The sequence below is a fragment of the Oncorhynchus mykiss genome, chromosome 30 (genome assembly GCF_013265735.2).
Source record: "Oncorhynchus mykiss isolate Arlee chromosome 30, USDA_OmykA_1.1, whole genome shotgun sequence".
NCBI classification, from domain to species: Eukaryota; Metazoa; Chordata; class Actinopteri; order Salmoniformes; family Salmonidae; genus Oncorhynchus; species Oncorhynchus mykiss.
The window spans coordinates 13,448,248-13,474,586 of record NC_050570.1 but is presented as its reverse complement, the minus strand read 5'-3'; the positions used below and the strand labels follow the sequence as shown (position 1 = coordinate 13,474,586).

The 26,339-nt window shown below is 40.4% G+C and overlaps 1 protein-coding gene and 1 pseudogene across 1 annotated transcript; both read left to right on the top strand.

Annotated features, from left to right (window-relative positions):
- Positions 1-272: 272 nt before the first annotated feature.
- On the top strand, positions 273-11,997 carry LOC110521367 (annotated as a pseudogene).
- Positions 11,998-13,142: 1,145 nt separating this feature from the next.
- Positions 13,143-15,253, top strand: myod2 (myoblast determination protein 2). The gene is given in 5 exon segments (NM_001124728.1): positions 13,143-13,850; positions 14,207-14,285; positions 14,483-14,640; positions 14,643-14,657; positions 14,659-15,253. Coding segments are annotated over 5 exon segments (825 nt in total). The 5' UTR covers positions 13,143-13,337; the 3' UTR covers positions 14,719-15,253.
- The last annotated feature ends 11,086 nt before the right edge of the window (positions 15,254-26,339 follow it).

Sequence of the window (26,339 nt, the reverse complement as noted above, 5' to 3'; positions counted from 1 at the left end):
GGGGATCTATGTGTTTGAGAGTGGGAGTTGGAAGCAGACGTTACATTCAGCAGTTAAAATATACAAGAACTGTGCATATTCAAGCAAATAACCCACTTTCAAAAATAAAGTGATTCTATTTTATTTTGACTAAACCGAATTTATTTTCTGACGCGCAACATGCTATCCCAGCATAATTCGCATGCATTAGCCACTGTTCATGCCTACTTTTTAATTACACAATTTCCACTAATCGTTGTTGAATTTTACTATTTGTAATTGACTTCGCGCTTCACTCTCATTTAGGACAGTGTCGATCACACGCACCGGATGAATTTGAGAATCTGAACTGGAAACGATTTCTCCATTTCTAAATTATCGTTCACTCTCGCAACCAAAGACTGCAAAGAACACTTATAGTGTATGTAGTTGTTTATATTACGCTATTCATTTAGTGTTAAAGGATCAATATTATCACAAGTTTATGTGAAGGTATGGGAAGGAGATAGTGTCGTTCAATCGAGATCAGTTGTGAGCTAGCCAACTTTCGACTTCATCAGTTGTGCAATAACGGTTGTTGTTACAATCTAATCTCCGTCGGGAATTTTTAAACATGGCTGAACTAAGTGTCAAGAGATTAAAGACCAGCCTGCCTATCTGTAAAATTCACAGACCATTTGTCGGGAGCAGGGTGAAACAGTCGTTGAGGAGAGTTTGTGCGGAGTATCTACAATGCTTATGGAGGTTGCTTACAGACTTGATGCACTGGTAAGGGCGACCTAACCATCCAGCAATAGGCTATAAGTGCAAGTTACTTGTTTACAAAATGTTCTATGGGAAAATTGGATGTTTTATAAATAAAAGCTATTTGAAATTGCATGGATTTAAAAAAATATATAATTTATGGCCTGAATCACTGAAAGGTTTTCAACCCTCTGTCATATATTTAAGCAATAAGGCACGAGGAGGTGTGGTCTACATTATGAACTATGTTAGGTGGTTCGAGCCCTGAATGCTGATTGTCTGACAGCATACCACGGGAATGACAAAACATGTATTTTTACTGCTCTAATTACGTTGGTAACCAGTTTATAATAGCAGTAAGGCACCTCGGGGGTTTGTGATATATGGCCAATATACCACTTCGTGTTGCGTCATGCCTAAAAACTACCACTTAGCGTTGCGTCGTGCGTGAGAACAGCCCTTAACCGTGGTATATTGGCCATATACCACATCTCTTCGGACCTTATTGCTTAATAATAAGCGAAGTGGTTCGAGCCCTGAATGCGTGCCTTTTTGCTTAATTTAGAGCTCATCGTGACTGTCATTCCACAACATTGCATAACTAATGTGTACAAGCAATGAATCTTGCAAGTCTTCATCTTATCGTTTATTCCCATTTCCATACTTAGTCATATTTGCACAGGTCTTTGATGAGTTGATGAAATGTACCAAGTTGCTTAAAGTTAGTCACAATATGAATTAAGCTGTATGCCATCCAATAAAGCAATATATGTCAATAACCCACTTGTAAATGGATCATTCTCACTGTAGTTACTCTATATGATTCACTCTTCCAGGCCAATATATTTGAGCAGGATGATATTGCCTTGCCAAGGGTGGCAGCGTTCTTCCATGAGCACTCTGAGCAGGAACAGGCGCAGGCTGAGGCCATGCTGGACTACCTGTCAGACAGAGGGGGACAGTACTGTAATAAAGACATACAGGTACACTGTAAGACTTTAATGTAATTTCAACAGTAAAACACTATAGAATGCACAGTAAAATACCTTAAATGTGTTTTACAGCATTAATGCTGTAGATTGTACTAAATTATGGGTCAAATGCTGAAAAATACTGTTATTAACTGTAATTGTAAGCCTCCTGTAGAAATGACTCTAACTTACTGTATTTCTTTACAGTAGTCCCTGAACACTGCTGTAGTTGGCGGTGCCAAACTGTCTGTGGTGTGTGAAAGAGAGAAAGAGAGCTGTATCTCATATTTGAAATCAAGACTGTTCTCAGGGCAGGTCTGCCGGTTTTACTTTTCTTAGCAGTTACTTTTAGCAGTTACTTTTCTTAGCAGGTTACGTGAATTAACACAGCATGTTATGATAATTAGGTGAAGGTTAGGAAAGCTAAAATGCTAACAATGTCCCGACTCGAACCTATCTACAACCAGGCCTGCCCTGAGAACAGACTTGATTTCCACTAATGCGATGCTCTGCGCCAAAGGGTCTGTAAGGGAAGACTCATGAGAAAATTATCTTTCTGTTCTACTCAAGCTATTTTGTATTTTCGTGGAAAAGTCGCCTAAATATTTTTGAGCAGCTGCTAGGTATGTACTAATTCCATATACAGTTGTGGCCAAAAGTTTTGAGAATGACACAACTATTAATTTTCACAAAGTCTGCTGCCTCAGTTTGTCTGATGGCAATTTCCATATATGTTACGAAGAGTGATCAGATGAATTGCAATTGATTACAAAGTCCCCATTTGCCATGCAAATGACCTGAATCCCCCCAAAACATTTCCACTGCATTTCAGCCCTGCCACAAAAGGACCAGCTGACATCATGTCAGTGATTCTCTCGTTAACACAGGTGTGAGTGTTGACGAGGACATGGCTGGAGATCACTCTGTCATGCTGATTGAGTTCGAATAACAGACTGGAAGCTTCAAAAGGAGGGTGGTACTTGGAATCATTGTTCATCCTCTGTCAACCATTGTTAACTGCAAGGAAACACGTGCCGTCATCATTGCTTTGCACAAAAGGGCTTCACAGGCAATGATATTGCTGCCAGTAAGATTGCACCTAAATCAACCATTTATTGGATCATCAATAACTTCAAGGAGAGCGGATCAATTGTTTTGAAGAAGGCTTCAGGGCGCCCAAGAAAGTCCAGCAAGCTCCAGAACTGTCTCCTAAAGTTGATTCAGCTGCGGGATCGGGACACCACCAGTACAGAGCTTGCTTAGGCAGGTGTGAGTGCATCTGCACGCACAGTGAGGCAAAGACTTTTGGAGGATGGCCTGGTGCCAAGATGGGCAGCAAAGAAGCCACTTCTCTCCAGGAAAAACATCAGGGACAGACTGATATTCTGCAAAGGTACAGGGATTGGACTGCTCAGGACTGGGGTAAAGTCATTTTCTCTGATGAATCCCCTTTCCGATTGTTTGGGGCATCCGGAAAAAAGCTTGTCCGGAGAAGACAAGGTGAGCGCTACCATCAGTCCTGTGTCATGCCAACAGTAAAGCATCCTGAGACCATTCATGTGTGGGGTTGATTCTCAGCCAAGGGAGTGGGCTCACTCACAATTTTGCCTAAGACCACAGCCATGAATAAAGAATGGTACCAACACATCCTCCAAGAGCTACTGCTCCCAACCATCCAGGAACAGTTTGGTGAGGAACAATGCCTTTTCCAGCATGATGGAGCACCTTGCCATAAGGCAAAAGTGATAACTAAGTGGCTCGGGGAACAAAACATCAATATTTTGGGTCCATGGCCAGGAAACTCCCCAGACCTTAATCCCATTGAGAACTTGTGGTCAATCCTCAAGAGGTGGGTGGACAAACAAAAACCCACAAATTCTGACAAACTCCAAGCATTGATTATGCAAGAATGGGCTGCCATCAGTCAGGATGTGGCCCAGAAGTTAATTGATAGCAGGCCAGGGTGGATTGCAGAGGCCTTGAAAAAGAAGGGTCAGCACAGCAAATATTGACTCTTTGCATCAACTTCATGTAATTGTCAATAAAAGCCTTTGACACTTATGAAATGCGTGTACTTATACTTCACTATTCCATAGTAACATCTGACAAAAATATCTAAAGACACTGAGGCAGCAAACTTTGTGGAAATTAATATTTGTGTCATTCTCTAAACTTTTGGCCAAGACTGTACTATATACTTCTATATACAGTGCCTTGCGAAAGTATTCGGCCCCCTTGAACTTTGCGACCTTTTGCCACATTTCAGGCTTGAAACATGAAGATATAAAACTGTATTTTTTTGTGAAGAATCAACAACAAGTGGGACACAATCATGAAGTGGAACAACATTTATTGGATATTTCAAACTTTTTTAACCAATCAAAAACTGAAAAATTGGGGTGCAAAATTATTCAGCCCCCTTAAGTTATTACTTTGTAGCGCCACCTTTTGCTGCGATTACAGCTGTAAGTCGCTTGGGGGTATGTCTCTATCAGTTTTGCACATCGAGAGACTGACATTTTTTCCCATTCCTCCTTGCAAAACAGCTCGAGCTCAGTGTGGTTGGATGGAGAGCATTTGTGAACAGCAGTTTTCAGTTCTTTCCACAGATTCTCGATTGGATTCAGGTCTGGACTTTGACTTGGCCATTCTAACACCTGGATATGTTTATTTTTTAACCATTCCATTGTAGATGTTGCTTTATGTTTTGGATCATTGTCTTGTTGGAAGACAAATCTCCGTCCCAGTCTCAGGTCTTTTGCAGACTCCATCAGGTTTTCTTCCAGAATGGTCCATCCATCTTCCCATCAATTTTAACCATCTTCCCTGTCCCTGCTGAGGAAAAGCAGGCCCAAACCATGATGCTGCCACCACCATGTTTGACAGTGGGGATGGTGTGTTCAGGGTGATGAGCTGTGTTGCTTTTACGCCAAACATAACGTTTTGCATTGTTGCCAAAAAGTTCAATTTTGGTTTCATCTGACCAGAGCACCTTCTTCCACATGTTTGGTGTGTCTCCCAGGTGGCTTGTGGCAAACTTTAAACGACACTTTTTATGATATCTTTAAGAAATGGCTTTCTTCTTGCCACTCTTCCATAAAGGCCAGATTTGTGCAATATACGACTGATTGTTGTCCTATGGACAGAGTCTCCCACCTCAGCTGTAGATCTCTGCAGTTCATCCAGAGTGATCATGGGCCTCTTGGCTGCATCTCTGATCAGTCTTCTCCTTGTATGAGCTGAAAGTTTAGAGGGACGGCCAGGTCTTGATAGATTTGCAGTGGTCTGATACTCCTTCCATTTCAATATTATCGCTTGCACAGTGCTCCTTGGGATGTTTAAAGCTTGGGAAATCTTTTTGTATCCAAATCCGGCTTTAAACTTCTTCACAACAGTATCTCGGACCAGCCTGGTGTGTTCCTTGTTCTTCATGATGCTCTCTGCGCTTTTAACGGACCTCAGAGACTATCACAGTGCAGGTGCATTTATACGGAGACTTGATTACACACAGGTGGATTGTATTTATCATCATTAGTCATTTAGGTCAACATTGGATCATTCAGAGATCCTCACTGAACTTCTGGAGAGAGTTTGCTGCACTGAAAGTAAACGGGCTGAAAAATTTTGCACGCCCAATTTTTTAGTTTTTGATTTGTTAAAAAAGTTTGAAATATCCAATAAATGTTGTTCCACTTCATGATTGTGTCCCACTTGTTGTTGATTCTTCACAAAAAAATACAGTTTTATATCTTTATGTTTGAAGCCTGAAATGTGGCAAAAGGTTGCAAAGTTCAAGGGGGCCGAATACTTTCGCAAGGCACTGTACCTGCAGGTTTTCTTAATTAACTACGCTACTATCTCGCTAAAGTTAGCTTGTTTGGATTGTGTTAGCTAACAGTATAGCCAAGTTGACATGTCGGTCTGTTGCGTTGATCTTTCTTGCTGGTAAAATCATTTGTGATCTTGTAGCTATAGAGCAAATCATTTTAGTATTAACAACGTGCAGAAATCCATATGTTTGTTTCTTTGGATAGGCTACTTAACCCGTGGGTGCATGACATGGTGCTAACGCTATGGTATTATTAGTGGCAAAATGGGCATAGGCTTCACCAGACAAAAATACAGTTCGTCTAGGGAGGGAGCGAGAGTTTAGCTATGTCGAATACACCTTTAGTTTGTCAACAGCCACGGACTGACATTTTACCTTGGGATGTATACTTTTTGGGTGATTCTGCAGTTGGAATGAGAAGAATGGAAGCTCTCAGATGAAAGGGGAATGGTGCTTGCTAACGTTAGCTATAGCTCAGAGATGGTGCACTCTATTGGACACCTTTCTCTAAATATCTCTGGTTAATGTTAGCTCTATTCAGTCTCATTTAGCAGAAGTGAGTGGAATATTCCCCCTATGCTTTTGTTATCCTTATTAGTCCATTTAAATTAATATATTCAGCAACAACAGGCACAGACTGATATTTTACCCTGTAGGATATTAAAGTTATTTTTCATTTTCGTTTTCTTCAGATTGTGTGGTTAGCTTGCTAACATTATTCAGGGCGATGGTAGTGGCATTTTCCGCTTGAGTTGAATTTTCCTTGTGCTTTTGCTACTCTTTCAGAAGTGATCCTATCCAACCATTAATTAAGCAACGGTAAATTAATTATATCTAAAACATCAGGCACAGACTGATATTTTATTTAGCCTTGTAGTGTATAATTATTTTGTTTAGATTGTGTGGTTGGCATGAGTTGCATAGTAACGTATAGCTTCATAGCTCTTGGTGTGTGAATGCCATTTGGTGGCTGGGTGTAGTGTAATTTTCATATTGCAGGATGGCTCGTAGCTGGAAGTAGCTTTATTGGGAATGTGCAGGTGTAAATCCTGCAATTTCTGTTTCCTAAATATTAAAGCATTCATTACTCATACAAAAAAAAACATAGAAATGTTGTGAACTACAGTTTTTGCTTGTGGGATAGAGTGCCCTTGCACTGAAGCATCAGTACTTGTTACACTACCCCAACCTCATCCTGCAATTTGGGCGACACAAACGAATAAGGACACTAAGGTTTGAGAGCAAGCACTCCTACTTCAAGGAGTGTGCCAGAAAACTTGTCTGAGAGCCACTCCAGGATTACTTATGCAGTGGCCAATTGTTTCCACATAGCATTGAAGATGTTGGTGTCATGAATTCATTTGAGGAGCAATTATATAACAACACCATTCAGGGAGCCGGACAGTCAAAAGGGTTCACAAAGCAAAGCACTGCAGAGGTGTTTAAAATTGTATACAAAGCAAAAACATACACTAAAGGCCTTGTTGTAATGGGAGAAAATGATGACGGATACACATTTGGAAAGATCTCACTGATTCTGGTCACAGAATCACAGGTGCATTTAATTGTTGGGGTGTATCAGTCTGTGTCACTGGTCGAGCTCAGGGTTAATTTTATACCAGATTCTCTGATTAATTACAGTCGAAGTCGGAAGTTTACATAAACTTAGGTTGGAGTCATTAAAACTGTTTTTTCAACCACTCCACAAATTTCTTGTTAACAAACTATAGTTTTGGCAAGTCGTTTAGGGCATTTACTTTGTTCATGACAGTAGTAGTGGTGATAGTAATAGTAGTAGTGGTGATAGTAGTTGTAATAGTAGTAGTAGTGATAGTAGTGATAGTATTAGTAGTAGTAGTGGTGATAGTAATGTAGTAGTAGTAGTAGTAGTGGGGATAGTAGCAGTCGTAGTTGTGGTGATAGTAGTAGTGGTGATAGTAGTAGTAGTAGTTGTAATAGTAGCAGTAGTGATAGTAATAGTAGTAGTGGTGATAGTAGTAGTGGTGAATGTTATAGTAGTGATAGTAGTAGTAGTAGTAGTAGTAGTAGTAGTAGTAGTAGTAGTGGTGATAGTAGTAGTAGTAGTAGTAGTAGTAGTAGTGGTGATAGTAATGTAGTAGTAGTAGTGGGGATAGTAGCAGTCGTAGTTGTGGTGATAGTAGTAGTGGTGATAGTAGTAGTAGTAGCAGTAGTGATAGTAATAGTAGTAGTGGTGATAGTAGTAGTGGTGAATGTTATAGTAGTGATAGTAGTAGTAGTAGTAGTAGTAGTAGTAGTAGTAGTAGTGGTGATAGTAGTAGTAGTAGTAGTAGTGGTGATAGTTATAGTAGTATTAGTAGTAGTGGTTATAGTAGTAGTGATGGTGATAGTTATAGTAGTAGTAGTGATATTAGTAGTAGTGATAGTAATAGCAATCTCTCTCTTTCTATTCTTTCTATTTCCATGTTTGTCCTAGTTGACATATCTTAGCTAAGGAGGATCAGAGTTTCAAAGATTGGGGTGATAATCTGCATGCCACCGAGATTTATTTGAGACTTGTTTGCATCTCTCATTCTCTCAGAAATCCTGCCATGCGGGTTGGGTCAGTAAATGATCTGCTTGCTCCATCCCGGAGCCTGTGTTGGCTTGCGGTAGCTTGCTTCTCTGGCTCCAATCTAGCCCTGCTCACTCTTCTCTATCATCCTTCTCTCTCAGCCCCTTTCTCTCTCGATCTCGCTCTCTCTCTCTCTCTCTCATTTCTCTCTCAAAGACAGGCAGGCAAGCAGTCCTTGTTATAGTTTTTTGTAAAAATATCTCCCTGTTCAACTGTTCTCCTTTTTTCATTTTTTTTATTTAGAGTTAATTTTTTTCTTACATAATCCTGTATTTTCAAGAATGACCTATTCTAATATCTTGGTTTGTGTATGGTGAAGTAGTGTAATTCATGTGAAATTCATGTGACCTATTCTAATATCCTGGTTTGTGTATGGTGAAGAAGTGCAATTCATGTGAAATTCATGTTTTGAATTTGAATAAATATATGTTTGTACACATTGTTTTTCTTACAATATTATGTTTCAGGGAGCTGTCTTCTAAAGACAGCCTGCAATGCTGCTTAGTACTGTAAAATAATTGTATATTACTGTAGGTATTTCCCTGTAAATTTACAGCATTATACTGGCACCACAGTTTCCAGTTTAATACTGTAATTTTGCTAAACAGCAGTGATGCTGTAATATAGTTTACAGTATGAATTTCCTTACTGTAAAACATATTACAGCATCCTGCTGTAAATTTACCGCATGAATGCTGTAATATGTAACATACTGTATTACAGCATCCTTGCTGTAAATTTAAAGCAAGAATGCTGTAATAATTTTTACAGTAAGGAAAATGGTACTGTAAACGATATTACAGCATCACTGCTGTAAAGCAAAATTACAGTATTAAACTGGCAACTGTGGTGCTAGTATAATGCTGTCAATTTACAGGGAAAAGTTTTACAGTGTAGAGCTGCCCGCTTATAGAAATATAATGAACCACCACCCATTATGGCATAGTTGACCTGAATGGGGATGCCTGTTCTACTCATTCTAATTCTGTGTGCCCACTGCCGGGGGAGAGGGGATGGGTTCCTCCTAACTTTAGGCAGTGCAGTAGGGCATGGGTCATGCATGCATGCCTTTTTCCTTCTGGCTAAATAAATTGGCACACTAGCTTGGTTTCCATTCAATTGGCCACAGATTTTCATGCGGATATCCTAAAATCTGCATAAAAACAATAAGCGCATTTTCCCACCAGATGTGAGTTTCCATCAAACTGACTTGTGGCAGATAAAAGGCTGTGCGTGATGAAGTAGTGCACATAAATTACTTTTGCGGTTAAGTTCCCATGTACGGAATAAAAAACATAAGTTCGATGGTCATCTCAATTTCAACTTTACCGATGGTTTTCACAACAAACTGTTGTGATTAATAGCAAACTTGCACAATCTGGTTTTGACACATTCTCTCAAGACAGCCAAGCACCGGTCACCAGCATTCAAATAATAGCTTACCCTCAATATTTGGACTATTGGAAATGTGCATGATCACAGTGCATTTACCCACCATGTGAAGTTCATCATAATGTTTTTAATCTGCCTAGAAACATATCATGCTTTTCCACATCGTGGTGGTAGGCCCATATCGTGTGACACCAAGTTTACTTTATTATATCGATATTTGCGCATAAAGGCATTTCCAACGTCATTTCTCGCATAATTAATTTTACAGACACATGAAATTGTACCAACATTTTCTGTTTCCATAAGCCCTGTCGTGACTTTTTCTTATGCGTCAGGTAATTATTTTGCATTAAAGGGTTGTGTGGAAATCTGGTTACTGTCTCTGCTGGTGCTGGGGATAAGGGGTTGTGAGTGGACAGAATAGGAACGTCTGAGGCCAAGGGGGGTGGGGGGTTAAACCCTAACCCTGGAGCTTTTCCTGGGGCTCAGGCCTATTGCCTGTCAGGGTGTACATTTCCCCTGAGTTCCGGAAAATTGGGGAGATTAATGTGCAGGCGGAAGGACGAGGCATTAATTGTGTTTCCAGATGTACGGGGTGGCGTTGACACTTTAGTGCCGTGTCCTCTTTCTGCCTCCTCCAGTTTTACGAGTCATGTCAAATCGATCCCAAGTGGGACCGCTAAGGGGTCCATCATCAGCAATTTGGGACACCTTGTTATCCATTGATCTGTGAGGGCAAATGATGTGTCCTGAATAAGTCTATTCATCAGTGTTGATATTATTACGATTTGTATTAAATTCTGCAACCAATTCTTCAACGTTGTTTGAAGTTTGGAAAGAAGTTGTCTGAAAGGCTTTTCGTTGTTTTGTTTATAAAACAGTTTGGATGGATTCATTTTCATAAAGATCATAGTTAAAGTAGGAGAGATATATTCAAGTGTTTTCAGATTTTAAGAAACTACAGTAGTATAATAATGAATTAAAGTAAAAAGTATATAGTTATCCTTCAGTAAGGGGGACAATTAAGCGAGCTGTTCTGTTCTAACATCTACATTTTGATTATTAGCACAAGGTTTCCCATAGTCGGTCCTGGGGCCCCCCCTGGGTGCACGTTTTGGTTTTTGCCCTAGAACTACACAGCTGATTCAAATAACCAACTCATCATCAAGCTTTAATTATTTGAATCGGCTGTGTAATGCTTGGGAAAAAAACACAACGTGCACCCGGTGGGGCCCCAGGACCGACTATGGGAATCCCTGATTTAGCAGAGCACAGTCAGTGCATTCTAATGGCCGTCTCTGTGTGTGTGTGCTGTCATTCTCCCCCAGAGGCCAGGCTGTGAGGAGGTGTGTGCAGTGATCCCAGCCCTCGAGCTGATGCTGGGCCAGTGGAAGGAGGAGATGGCTGTGATGGTGGAGCTCAGCCAGCTGTCCAAGGAGCACAGCGACCCGCACTCTGCCAGCGTGGTCAAGAGCCGCTTCCTGGGGCCACTGGTGCCCTGCGTCAAACTGCTGGGAGACCTCCTGACCAACGCCCGTAGAGTGGGCTGCACCATTGACCGCTCGGGGGGCTTTGGGGAGTACCTAATCAACCAGCTGCAGGAGGAGTTGACCAACGTCACCAGTGGATGAATCACTCACTAGCGTGTGTTTCCATTAAAGAAGCCTACTTGGTGAGTTAGACTCACAAAACAAGCCTTTCCTGTCATGTCTGTGTTTTTTTTGTCTGGGCACCTATATTGTGTTATTGCTAGTCAGTAAGACCAATGTATTGTAGAAGATACTCCAAAGTCCTCTATGGAAATGATTTCTGAACTGAACAAACAAGGGGGGATGGCTTATTTACAACTAGCTTCATTCTAGAATGTAAACTGAACCAAGCTATAGCACTTCTTCCAAATTCCTAAGCTTGAATATCTGCCCTATTTTGTAAATGTTTGGTTCAACATATTGATGGGGGTATTGGGTTATGTTAGAGAGGGTGGAAGGTCTTGAATCCAGTACTTTAAGTTCTAGAAACTACCAAAAATGAAGAATACATGTATTATGTACTTGATCTGGGCATTTAAAAGGGCACAACCTCAGTGTATCATGTATGTATTCCATAAGCAAATTTGAGGTTTGATGTCTTAAAGGATGCTGTTGGATGCATTGAGAGGTAACAATGCGACAATCAAAGTTGATACTGTAATATCTGGTATTTTTTCTGGATGACTCCTGCATTGACAATCTTCTCAGTATACTATGTTAAGTGGCTTATAATGTGAAGTATTTCTGTATTTACTATGTTACAAAGAGATCACTGATTCGTTAGAAATTATGGGTTGATGATTAAGAGATATTGTTTGGGAATTGTCTCATCCATACACTTTGTGTCCACAAAACAAATTGCCTTTAAATATACTGTTGAAATATGAATTATCCCTCTTCATCACATACAGTACAAAGTTAAAACAATGTCTTCCTTTTGAAATAAAGTTTTGAAAAAAACCCTCTAAGCTCTCTTTGTTCTATATGGCTCATATAGTGTTTAATGTAATATAAGTGTTCGTAGTGACTTCAATTTCCTGACTGTCAAAGGATTCTTGATTGTTGCAGGAGTGTTGCATGGGATGTCATCACTGGTTTAATCAACTCACTATCGCCATCTAGCGATCCTAACCCAGACCTAGATATTGTGTGTATGTACTGATATGTACTGTCGACTGTGACGTTTTAAATGTATGTATTTCACTCCTTGACTGATCATGTTATGTACTATGTATTATGTCATGTTTCATGTGGAACCCATGAAGAGTAGATGAGGCTTTTGCAGATGCCAATGGGGATTCCAATAAATACCAATAACAAGACATGGAGGTTTTCAAGTAGCAGGCTTATCGTGGCCTATTTTTCTCCAGTAGGCCTGTCTATAAAAACATTTTAAAAATCCCTTCAAATCATAACAGCCTTGAGAGCATTTCGTATTTAGAAAATTATATTTATTTAAAACAAACAGGTCTGCCTGATTAATTATAAAGCAGCCTGCACTTTGGATAATGAATATATTCGAGGGCTATAAATTATAATAATAGGTTGTGCAAGATGACAATTAGTGATATCATTAGGCCAACTTCCATCTTCGAAACAAATTGTATAGGGACACTAGATAAACGTGTGAATAACATAATTAAAGATTAAGACAGGTTATGGGCTATTTGAATTTAAAAGAGCGTTCGAGACGTATTATTCCTTTGAATACAGTCATACTGATATTTTAAGAAGCTCATATTAATGAACAATGAATTACAATCAAATCACTTTCATAAATGTAATATACAGATTCAATTGTAATATGTTGGTGCATAGCTGTATTATTATTATACTTCTATGTAGTCCTATTACTAGAATATTATGCTTTTACTAAAGTTCCTTCTGGAAAAATAAAGTAATCCTATTCCATGTTATTATAGAGACAGTTACGAGAAATTGTACACTAATTAGCATGAAGTTGTAAACCACTCCCTGCGCACACATTCCGCGCGACCATTGGCCAATCCAGGGAGCTGTCAGAAATGCAGAGCACGCCCCTAACTCACCAGGGATAAAAGCTTGTTTGAGCCACAGCATCAGCAACAGGTACCCAAGGGGTGCACTAGGATACAGGTTGGGAAAGACAACCAAATTCCTACACTAAAAACGAATACTAATTGTACGGTTTTTGTTTGCTCTAAGGATACCTTTACAGTTCAACTTTTTGCCCAAAGTTTCCGGTAACCTCTAACGTTTGTGACAAATACAGAGCCAGGATTACAATCGTTACAAGGCTGGTCTTGGAATTTGACAGTGAGATGGAGTTGTCGGATATTTCGTTCCCTGTCACCTCTGCTGATGACTTTTATGACGACCCGTGCTTCAACACCAGCGACATGCATTTCTTCGAGGACCTGGACCCCCGGTTGGTCCACGTGGGACTCCTCAAGCCAGACGACCACCATTACAACGAAGACGAGCACATCAGGGCACCGAGCGGGCACCACCAAGCCGGGAGGTGCCTCCTCTGGGCATGTAAAGCTTGCAAGAGGAAAACCACAAACTCTGACCGGAGGAAGGCTGCTACTATGCGGGAGAGGAGGAGGCTGGGAAAGGTCAACGATGCCTTCGAGAACCTGAAGAGATGCACGTCGAACAACCCCAATCAGAGGCTTCCCAAGGTGGAGATCTTGAGAAATGCAATCAGCTACATCGAGTCTCTGCAATCTCTGCTCAGGGGCCAGGACGGCGAGAACTACTACCCGGTGTTGGAACACTATAGCGGGGACTCTGATGCATCCAGTCCACAGTCCAACTGCTCTGATGGAATGGTGAGTTGGTGCATCTTGACATCAGTGTATGTGCATGACCACACTGGAATTCGGTAGTTTTTATTCAATAAAACCTATTTGCAGGGCTATATAAATACATTTAGTAGGCCTATTCAATTTGATTTTCTTATATTATTTTGGAACTACCAATTGGATATCACAAAATTGTGGAGAAAAATGGGTAAATAGTACATCAACAACAAAAAATGTTACATGCTAAGCACAAAAAAAGGTGGGATACAGGTATATAGTTTGAGATATTCATGTCATTCAATATCACTCCAAAAGCTGTCAGAACACACAGTGTTATTTTATTGATCGAATTCTTAGATTGCATTTATTAATGTTTTATCCAGATGGACTATAATGCCCCAACGTGCACGTCCGCAAGACGAAGCAACTATGACAGCTCTTATTTCGCCGAGACTCCAAATGGTAAGTTATTATTTTAAAGTGTTATATTATTGTGACTTGTTAGGCCTAGACCTTTATTATACGGTTTTTAAAATACGTTTTTTTCAGCAGCTCTCCTTCAGTAGCCTAATGCACAAGACCCTTGGCAGACATTTTTTGACACACATGTAGATAATGTTACTTGTCTCTGACTGATGTTTCCTTCACCTCTGTTACAGCTGATTCCAGAAGCAACAAGAACGCAGCAGTCTCCAGCCTGGATTGTCTTTCCAACATCGTGGAGAGAATCTCTACAGACACGTCAGCGTGCACTGTGTTATCAGGCCAGGAGGGTTCCGAAGGTAGCCCCTGTTCTCCACAAGAGGGATCTATCCTGAGCGAAACGGGGGCACCCGTGCCGTCACCGACCAACTGCCCACAGCCGTCCCATGACCCCATCTACCAAGTGCTATGAACACAGTGATAGTATGGCTACATTCATGAAAACGAATCGATTCCTGTAAATTGTAGAAAACAACAAACGGACAGAGTTGCAGAATGTTGCTGTGGTAGAAGAATAGGATGGCAAAGCTGTCATTCCTTCTAATAGAAAGGTTTCAATTCCTTGAAGATCAATCATTGGCTTCCCATTGGTCACGTTTTATGAGATATAATTTCCGACTTATTTATGTAGGCCTAAGTGTAATCGTAAATGAAATATTTGACCACTTTCTTAGACTTGTGTGTGTGTGTGTCATCGTCATCTTTTGTTCTTTCCTTGCCATTTTTATTGTTTATGACAATAGAGGACCATTTTTGTATATGTGTAAATAAGAGGTGATTTGTTTTTTAAAAAATAAACGAAAAAAAGTGTTTTATGTATTTAATGTAGCCTGAGGCGCTTGGTTTGTTTGTTGTGAGAAATGTTTAACTTTATATTTATACAGCTTAAAATGAGTGAAAGGCTTTCGATGTTATTATAAATAAATGACTATGACTATTTATACAAACCATGTTTCATAATTTATTCTATTTTGCCAAGATAACTGGGAATGTGTGCCGTTAATACCTGGCATGTTTAACCCGAGGAACATGGGAAGAAAATATTGAAATTCAAAATTCAAAAACACTGTAGCATATTGTACTGTATTAATTAAGCATATTATATAATAATAATATGTCTAAAGTAAATAGGGTAATGTTTAGTTTTGATTTAAATTAATCAATGGACAAGAGTTGTTAGTTTAATGTTCACATACATTTAATAACAAAATTAAACGTAACACAGGACACAATAGCATATTATCTGATGTAAATTATTTCGATTATTACTCCATGTCATAGGCCTATCACATCTAACGTCTCAAAGCATGAACTATGATGGGAAGGTTATAGGCTATGGCCTATATTAAATACATCTTATTGTATTCCTAACTGATGGGTTTGATAAGGCCACAAATTACCCACAAACAAGACAGAAACTGTTGCCATAAAATAATATGTCTAACATATTATTTTCTAAGATAGGCCTAATATCCCTTAAAATAACCTATCAAAGCAGGCCCGGAATTCTTACTAGCGTGCGTGCAGCTCTAATTGTTGCATAAATCATGCATTGATTTCGAATGGAGATTTGCACAAAAATCCATGTCATGCTTTAATACAAAACAAATTTTGTTTAGCCGTAACACACCATTTTAAATGATTACGAAGGTTTCCTCTGGTTCAATTCACACAAATAAATTGACAGTATATGCCTAGTCTACAATGTTTTCTCTCCATTCTATGATGGCATTTCCATAAGTCTATCTGTATTCGTGAATTCATTTCCAAAAGAAAACGTTACTTATGTTAATATGCACGCAAGGAGTACAAGTTCTGAAAATAGATTTTAGGCCTATAAACCTATAGCCTTTCTTCTTTTTGATGCTATCCCGAAAAAAACATTTTAACATATGCATGTTATTCCGTGTCTGACTGACATTTAGCAGGCTAGATGTACAAAGCATTGCTATTTATCATTTCAATCAGTTAAAATGTAGCCTATTCAATAAAACCGTTTGGCTATCTATGGTCAAATGCAAAAACAACATTAGGTCCGATTTGACCTATAGCAATGGTCTATATTTGAAACATTATAACCAATAACCAATACACTTTAATGGAAAAGTACTATGAGGTGTGTTAACATGATTGTTTTTGCCTTTATTTATTGTCCTGTTCAAAAGTGAATGACAGCAACAACGAAAACAGAAGCGAAAGGAAACAATAATCTGTGTTTTTTGGCTGAGAAGTGAGCAAAGTGAGTCGCTGGCCCTTATGGGTCTAACATTTGAGCAGAGACAGCAGTAGCGTCATCTCGAGTTCAGATTGTGTACTGCAATGCAAAAGCCCGGAGCAATTATTAAACTAGGCCAATAAGGCTACTGTAAAGATGAGGGCTGTTACAACATTTTCCATGTAAACAGTCTCTACTCGGCGGAAATATAGGCCTATAGTACGGTCGCTTATATGACAATGGATCTATAGGCAACTTACTATGGCGGGCTTGCTGCCAAAATCTCATGGTCTTGTGCTCTTTTGAGAGATGAACACCTAGCTGGCTGTTATCTCGTCACAAAAATAGTTGCGCATGGGCATAACTGTCTGGGCTGTATGTGTCCCGGGGCGCCGTCGACTTGCTGTAGTAGGCAGGGGAACCACTTTGGTTTTAGAAGTGGGGGGACATAACCTGGCGGGGGTCCCCCCATTTATTGGGCATCTAAAGCTAATTTTCTGCATTTTTACACAATCCAATATGCTGTCTTTATTTAGAACAAAAATTAAGCAAAAATGCCCACAGTCATCAAGCTAAGTATGAGATCCTTATTAAATATGTTCAACTGATTAACAAGACTGAGTTAGACCAAAGGTAATTAAAGTAAAAATATTGTGTTGCACCTTTAACCAATAGCCTAACAAATAAACAACTCTTGATAAAATACAAAGACTTCTGATTGTCTTTATTAAGACATCCTCTGTATCAAATGTCAGCCTGACTGACCAGCCAGGCCGAGCCCCCTGCACGTCCGACCCCCACCAGTCTAGTCAATATCTCAACTCTCTCCCAACACAATTTTAAAGGAAAGGTTTGGGAACAACAAAAAAAAAAAACACAAAACCCCCCACATACACCTTAAATATACATTAAAACAGCAAATGACAGCAAATCCTCCATATAATGAATTATAATTAATAGGCCTAATAGTACTGTAGAGCCCTTTTTACTTGCACACAATTTAGCTGGGTTGCCCCATGCTGTCCATAGGAGTCCACTACTCTGCAAAGCCCCAACCCAACACACCAGACTCAGCTTTAGGATCTTAGTGAAACATTCAGTATTGGTTTCGGGTGTGTTAAGCCAAGGCCAGAGTGACAACCCAGAGGACGGCAGACCCCATAGGCCAGGACTTAGCAACCCAGCAGCTAGGGATTGCCTAAATAGGCACGGTGGCTTGCGAAAGTATTCACCCCCCTTGGCATTTTTCCTCTTTTGTTGCCTTACAACCTGGAATTAAAATTTTTTTTTTTTTTTTGGGGGGGGGGGGAGTACACAACATGCCTACCCTTTTGAAGATGCAAAACACTTTTATTGTGAAACAAACAAGAAATAAGACAAAAACATTGAAACCTTGAGCGTGCATAACTAGTCACCCCGCCCAAAGTCAATACTTTGTAGAGCCCCCTTTTGCAGCAATTACAGCTGCAAGTCTCTTGCGTACAGTGCCTTGCGAAAGTATTCGGCCCCCTTGAACTTTGCGACCTTTTGGCACATTTCAGGCTTCAAACATAAAGATATAAAACTGTATTTTTTTGTGAAGAATCAACAACAAGTGGGACACAATCATGAAGTGGAATGACATTTATTGGATATTTCAAACTTTTTTAACAAATCAAAAACTGAAAAATTGGGCGTGCAAAATTATTCAGCCCCTTTACTTTCAGTGCAGCAAACTCTCTCCAGAAGTTCAGTGAGGATCTCTGAATGATCCAATGTTGACCTAAATGACTAATGATGATAAATACAATCCACCTGTGTGTAATCAAGTCTCCGTATAAATGCACCTGCACTGTGATAGTCTCAGAGGTCCGTTAAAAGCGCAGAGAGCATCATGAAGAACAAGGAACACACCAGGCAGGTCCGAGATACTGTTGTGAAGAAGTTTAAAGCCGGATTTGGATACAAAAATATTTCCCAAGCTTTAAACATCCCAAGGAGCACTGTGCAAGCGATAATATTGAAATGGAAGGAGTATCAGACCACTGCAAATCTATCAAGACCTGGCCGTCCCTCTAAACTTTCAGCTCATACAAGGAGAAGACTGATCAGAGATGCAGCCAAGAGGCCCATGATCACTCTGGATGAACTGCAGAGATCTACAGCTGAGGTGGGAGACTCTGTCCATAGGACAGCAATCAGTCGTATATTGCACAAATCTGGCCTTTATGGAAGAGTGGCAAGAAGAAAGCCATTTCTTAAAGATATCCATAAAAAAGTGTCGTTTAAAGTTTGCCACAAGCCACCTGGGAGACACACCAAACATGTGGAAGAAGGTGCTCTGGTCAGATGAAACCAAAATTGAACTTTTTGGCAACAATGCAAAACGTTATGTTTGGCGTAAAAGCAATACAGCTGAACACACCATCCCCACTGTCAAACATGGTGGTGGCAGCATCATGGTTTGGGCCTGCTTTTCTTCAGCAGGGACAGGGAAGATGGTTAAAATTGATGGGAAGATGGATGGAGCCAAATACAGGACCATTCTGGAAGAAAACCTGATGGAGTCTGCAAAAGACCTGAGACTGGGACGGAGATTTGTCTTCCAACAAGACAATGATCCAAAACATAAAGCAAAATCTACAATGGAATGGTTCAAAAATAAACATATCCAGGTGTTAGAATGGCCAAGTCTAAGAGGGTGTTGACACACTTAAAGGGTTTGAATGCAAATATTGCATTTCTACAAGAGACTCACTTGAGGACTGGTGAGCATTTTAGGATGCGTAAGGACTGGGTTGGTCAAGTGTTCCACTCAAACTTTCATAGTAAATCAAGAGGTGCTGCTATTCTGGTTGATAAGGCTACTCCCTTTGTAGCTTCTGAGGTTATTGCTGATCCTAAGGGACGATACGTCATAGTAACCGGTGAACTGTTTTCTACCCCTCTTGTTTTGGCTAGTGTTTATGCTCCCAATTGGGATGACACAAGTTTCATTTCTTCCTTTCTGTCTGCTATTCCCAATTTAGATTCTCATTTGTTGATTTTAGGGGGGGATTTCAACTGTAAAATGTCCCCAGTTCTTGACAAGTCCTCACAAACAAATACAGGCCCATCTAAATGTGCCCTACTTATTCAATCCTTTCTTCAGAAATATGCTATGTTTGAGGCCTGGCGTTTCCTACATCCTACAGATAGACAGTATTCCTTTTATTCTCATGTTCATCAAACATACTCCCGGATTGATTACTTATTTTTGGACAAAAAACTTCTGCCTAACCTTCGGCAGTGTACTTACGAGAGTATTGTTATCTCTGACCATTCACCATTAGTGCTTGAACTAGAGTTTCCCCAGCGACCTCCTAGGTGTTATCAATGGCGTCTCAACCCCATTTTACTCTCAGATAAGGAGTTTGTCAATTTCATTTCTTCTGAAATTACCTTATTCCTAGAAACTAATTCAACCAGGTATGTCCTGCTCTACCATATGGGAGTCTCTCAAAGCATACCTACGTGGCCAAATTATTTCTTATACAGCCAACCAAAACAGAGTTCGCTCCCAGCGACTTCGGGACCTGAGCGAGTCCATAGCCACATTGGATGAGAAGTATGCTACGGATCCTTCCTCTGATCTGCATAAAGAGCGCCAACTACTCCAATCTGAATTTGATGAGCTTTCTACCAGGCAAGCTGAACAGTTACTCTTGCGAGCTCGATACAAAGTCTATGAACAAGGCGACAAGGCCAGTAAACTCCTTGCACATCAGATCCGTAAATCTGAGGCCTCACGTTTAATCCCACAAATAAGGACCCGGTCTGGTGCCACCACAGTTATACATAAAGAGATCAATGATCAATTTAAACAATTTTACTCTGCGCTATACACCTCTGAATCCCCTCAAGACCCTTCGCTGATTGACTCCTTCTTTAGTGGCTTGAATATGCCTTCAATTGATACAGACTCCCATGACTGTCTAGAAGAAGAATTTACGCTTGAGGAGATTTCAACAGCAGTGTCCGCAATGAAAAGTGGTAAATCACCGGGTCCGGACGGTTTTCCAACCGAATTTTACAGGACGTTTTCTGGTCTGCTTTGCCCATTCTTGTCCCGACTATTTGCAGAGTGCCTCAATACTTCAAAGCTGCCGCCTAGTCTTTATCAGGCTTCAATTTCATTACTACTAAAGAAAAACAAAGACCCCCTGGAATGTGGATCCTATCTCCCAATCTCGCTTTTAAACTGTGATTACAAAATCCTAGCTAAGCTTTTAGCCATCCGTATGGAAGGCTTGCTGCACCAAGTAATACACTCTGACCAGACTGGCTTTGTGAGAAATAGGCATTTATTTTTCAATATTAGGCGCCTTATAAATATACTGTACTCCCCAGCGTCGGAGGACCCGGAGGTGGTGGTCTCACTTGATGCCGAAAAAGCGTTTGACCGCGTTGAGTGGGATTACCTAACAGCTGCCCTTTATAGATTTGGCTTTGGCCCCAAATTCATTGCGTGGATAAAGATTCTTTATTTTTCCCCCATGGCTTCGGTACGGACCAATAACTTGTCCTCTGACTATTTTCCCTTGCACCGCTGATCCAGACAGGGTTGCCCACTCTCCCCCTTGTTGTTTGCTTTGGCAATCGAGCCTCTCGCCATTGCACTACGCTCTAATGATGCCATTCAAGGCATAATCAGGGTGGGCTTAGAGCAGAAAGTCTCGCTATATGCTGACGACCTCCTTTTGTTTATCTCCAACCCTGATACCTCATTGCCACGTGCCCTATCTGTTCTTAAAAAGTTTGGATCAATCTCAGGGTACAAGCTGAATCTAGGCAAGAGTGAGCTCTTTCCGGTAAACAAGGCTGCTTTAAAGTGCTCTTTCACAAGTTCTCAGTTTAGGATTGTCCGGGATCAATTCACTTACTTGGGAGTAAAAGTGACAAGGAAATATTCAAATTTGTTTCAGGAAAACTTTGTTGCTCTAGCAGACAGATTGAAACAATCTTTTACTTTTTGGAATTCGCTACCCCTTTCTCTTATCGGAAGGATTAATGTCATTAAAATGAATGTGTTACCCAAATTTTTATATTTATTTCAATGTTTACCCATTTTTATTACAAAATCTTTTTTTATTTCACTGGATCAAACATTCATGCATTTTATTTGGAATGGCAAGGTACCACGGATTGGTAGAAAACATTTACAGAAGCCTAGGTCATTGGGGGGTTTAGCTTTACCAAATTTTCAGACATACTACTGGGCTGCAAATTTCAGAGCCGTTCTGTACTGGCTGCAGACTGATCCTACTGGCCCTAGACCACTCTGGGCCCAGATGGAGTCTGATTCGTGTAAACCTGCAGCACTTTCTTCTGTGCTGTGCTCGTCTCTCCCAGTGTCCCTAGGCAAAAGGTGTGCCAACCCAATTGTAAAGCAGTCTCTTAAAATTTGGAATCAGTTCCGTTTAGCCTTTAGCCTCCGAGGCTTTTCTCTATCAGGCCCAATCAATCAGAACATTTTATTTCCTCCATCTTTGAATGATGGGGCTTTTGGCATTTGGCACTCACTAGGCCTTTCCTCGCTAGCCCAATTATTCTTTGATGATACATTTGCCTCTTTTTCTCAGCTGCAGGAAAAGTTCAATCTCCCCCAATCCCAGTTTTTCCGCTATCTCCAGACTAGAAACTTTGTCAGGGCTAACACACCTGGATTTCCCAATAGGCCTGTGAATACTGCTATAGAGAGCATCTTGGAGCTGAACAAGCTTCCTAGAGGCGCAATTTCAGATGTATATGCAATCATTCATGACCTACAGAACCCTTCTCTGGTGCCTTTAAAGACTCGATGGGAAAAGGATTTGGGGGAGGAACTTGGGGAAGACGTCTGGGAATCTGTACTGCACAGGGTGCACTCGTCCTCTTTTAGCACTAGACACAGCCTCATTCAATTCAAGGTGGTTCACCGTATCCACTGGTCGGGGGCCAAACTTGGAAGAATATTCTCTGATTTTGATCCTACCTGTGTCAGATGTAAGGTGGAACCAGCCACACTGTTGCATATGTTTTGGGGCTGTCATAAACTGTCAGGTTTCTGGGAATTAATATTTAAATGTTTCTCTGAAATATATGACACTGTTATAGATCTGTCTCCCCTTACAGCCCTTTTTGGAGTACTGCCCATGGGTACCCCCCTATCAAGAATCCAGTCGGACACTGTTGCTTATACAACTCTTTTAGCTAGACGGCTAATACTACAGAACTGGAAGATGGCAGCTCCCCCATCTTATAAATATTGGGTGAGGGATGTGTTGTGCTCTCTGAAACTAGAAAAAATTAAATTCAATTCACGTGGGAACCCCAAACTGTTTGATGAGGCTTGGGCTCCATTCCGGTCTTACTTTAAACAGTCCATCCTCTGATGGCATTCCAATTAATACTAAAATAAGTCTGTGACTTAAGGGTTGGAGGAGCTTCTCTCTGTGTTTTTGCTGGGGGGGTATTAAGGTCCATGTGCTTATTGATTGTGGTCCGCAGATGCCTTGTTCATCTTGCCCAGGCAGAGACTGAAGTGTTAGCTTGTTTTTCCTAGTTATTTTTACATTTTGTTCACGCCTACATGAATAATCATTTTATTTTTTTAAATTTTAAAGCATTGTAAACTTTTTTTTTGTCCAGTGGATGGTTGGTCTGTGGCCATGACTCTCTGTGAGTGGTTGCATTTCTCCACCCTTATCCCTTGACTGCTTACAGGTACAATGGTGAGGTGTTTGCTCTGTCCCTGTACTATAGATTGCACTTTAACCTCTGTAGCCTTCTGCCTGGTGTGTTTAACTTGTCTAAAGTATGGTATCTTTAAAGCTTTTTAAAACCTTTTTTTTTATTTTCTTTTTTTATTTGTATTTTTATTTGTATTTTTTTTTCTAGTTGAGTATATTATTTATATTGCTTTGTCTTGTCTGTGTGTGTGTATGTTCAAAACTTAATAAACAGAGTTAAAAAAAAAAAAAAAAGAATGGCCAAGTCAAAGTCCAGACCTGAATCCAATCGAGAATCTGTGGAAAGAACTGAAAACTGCTGTTCACAAATGCTCTCCATCCAACCTCACTGAGCTCGAGCTGTTTTGCAAGGAGGAATGGAAAAAAAATTCAGTCTCTCGATGTGCAAAACTGATAGAGACATACCCCAAGCGACTTACAGCTGTAATCGCAGCAAAAGGTGGCGCTACAAAGTATTAACTTAAGGGTGCTGAATAATTTTGCACGCCCAATTCTTCAGTTTTTGATTGGTTAAAAAAGTTTTAAATATCCAATAAATGTCATTCCACTTCATGATTGTGTCCCACTTGTTGTTGATTCTTCACAAAAAAATACAGTTTTATATCTTTATGTTCGAAGCCTGAAATGTGGCAAAAGGTCGCAAAGTTCAAGGGGGCCGAATACTTTCGCAAGGCACTGTATGTCTCTATAAGCTTGGCACATCCAGCCACTGGTATTTTGCCCGTTCTTCAAGGTAAAACTGCTCCAGCTCCTTCTAGTTGGATGGGTTCTGCTGGTGTACAGCAACCTTTAAGTCATACCACAAATTCTCAATTGGATTGAGGTCTGGGCTTTGACTAGGCCATTCCAAGACATTTAAACGTTTCCTCTTAAACCACTCAAGTGTTGCTTTAGCAGTATGCTTAAGGTCATTGTCCTGCTGGAAGGTGAACCTCCGTCCCAGTCTCAAATCTCTTGAAGATTGAAACAGGTTTCCCTCAAGAATTTCCCTGTATTTAGCGCCATCCATCATGCCTTTAATTCTGACCGGTTTCTCAGTCCCTGCCGATGATAAAACTACTCACGGCATGATGCTGCCACCACCATGCTTCACTGTGAGGATGGTATTCTCGGGGTGATGAGAGGTGTTGGGTTTGCGCCAGACATAACGTTTTCCTTGATTTCAAAAAGCTCAATTTTAGTCTCATCTGACCAGATGTTATATGTTAGGGGAGTCTCCCACATGCCTTTTGGCAAACACCAAATGTATTTTCTTATTGTTTTCTTTAAACAATGTCTTTTTTTTCTTGCCATTCTTCCGTAAAGCCCAGCTCTGTGGAGTGTACGGCTTAAAATGGTCCTATGGACAGATACTCCAATCTCCGCTGTGGAGCTTTGCAGCTTTTTCAGCGTTATCTTTGGTCTCTTTGTTGCCTCTCTGATTAATGCCCTCCTTGCCTGGTCTGTGAGTTTTGTGGGGGGCCCTCTCTTGGCAGGTTTGTTGTTGTGCCATATTCTTTCCATTTTTTAATAATGGATTTAATGGTGCTCCGTGGGATGTTCAAAGTTTCGAATACTTTTTCATAATCCAACCCTGATCTGTACTTCTCCACAACTTTGTCCCTGACCTGTTTGGAGAGCTCCTTGGTCTTCATGAAGCCGCTTGCTTGGTGGTGCCCCTTGCTTAGGGATGTTGCAGACTCTGGGGCCTTTCAGAACCGATGTATATATACACTGAGATCATGTGATAGATCATGTGACACTTAGATTGCACACAGGTGGACTTTATTTCCCAAATTATGTGACCTCTGAAGGTAATTGGTTCCACCAGATTTTATTTAGTGGCTTAATAGCCAAGGGGGTGAATACATATGCACACACCACTTTTCCATTTTATTTTTTTTTTATTTTTTGAAACAAGTTATTTATTTCATTTCATTTCAACAATTTGGACTATTTTGTGTGTCCATTACTCGAAATCCGAATAAAAATCAATTTAAATTACAGGTTGTAAAGCAACAAAATAGGAAAAATGCTAATGGGGGTGAAAACTTTTGCAAGGCACTGTTTCTCCTCTGACATGGGCATGTTTTCAAAACAGACTCCTTTAGTGCATTGCATATAAGGCATCCAGATCTTATGAAAGTTGCCCAGTAAACCCTTAATCTGGTATTAAATCAAATCTAGTGATACATAACTTCACATTGTGGGAGGATAACCAACCTTCCAATTAATGCCAATGTATTTCTTAGCTACTATAAATGCTTGGTTACAGTTTCTTCAGATAACAGTCTCCAGTATCAACATTTCCAAGCAAACAAAAACAGGGAGAAGGGAGAACCTTTAGACATGCTGAGATAAAAGTACATGCTCTGCCTGTTCAGGGGCAGAATGACAGATTTGTACCTTGTCAGCTCAGGGGTTTGAACTTGCAACCTTGCACTTACTAGTCCAATGCTCTAACCACTAGGGTACCCTACCACCCCAAAAATGAACACCAGGCAAAAGTTACTCATGGGCAATTCCACAATAACAAAATGATGCTGACACTCAGATTTTTCATTTTAAGTTAAACTTACAAAAACATATTTACTTGAAGAACAGTACAAATACCAAGTTTGGAACCAGATGCCGGCACAAACACCACAAACCATCATTCTGTTACCAAACTACATCTACACTGTTCTTCAAGTAAATCTGTTTTACAATTTTCATTTCTTTATGGTTTATAAAAAAATATATATTTTTATAATTCTGCTACCTTGGAATTGCCCTCATTACATGTGCATGGTCACAGAACCACTTCTTTCTGGTTAGTTGTTCGCATGATGAGTAACCTTGCCTGATACCTGAAAAGTTGCAATGGCTATAGGCTTTTAGCGGACTAATCTGCTCTTCTGATGTGCAGAACACCCTTATTCTAACCCTACCAGTCATATTTGAGCCATGGCTCAGATGGGTCTTTGTGAGGAGGAGATCAAAGGATGGTGAATTGTAACTGAGTTACCACACATGCATGATGAGTAGGCCTAACCTTGCCTGAGACCTGCAGAGTTGCATTGGCTCCTCGAGGATTCAGCTTAGCAGGTC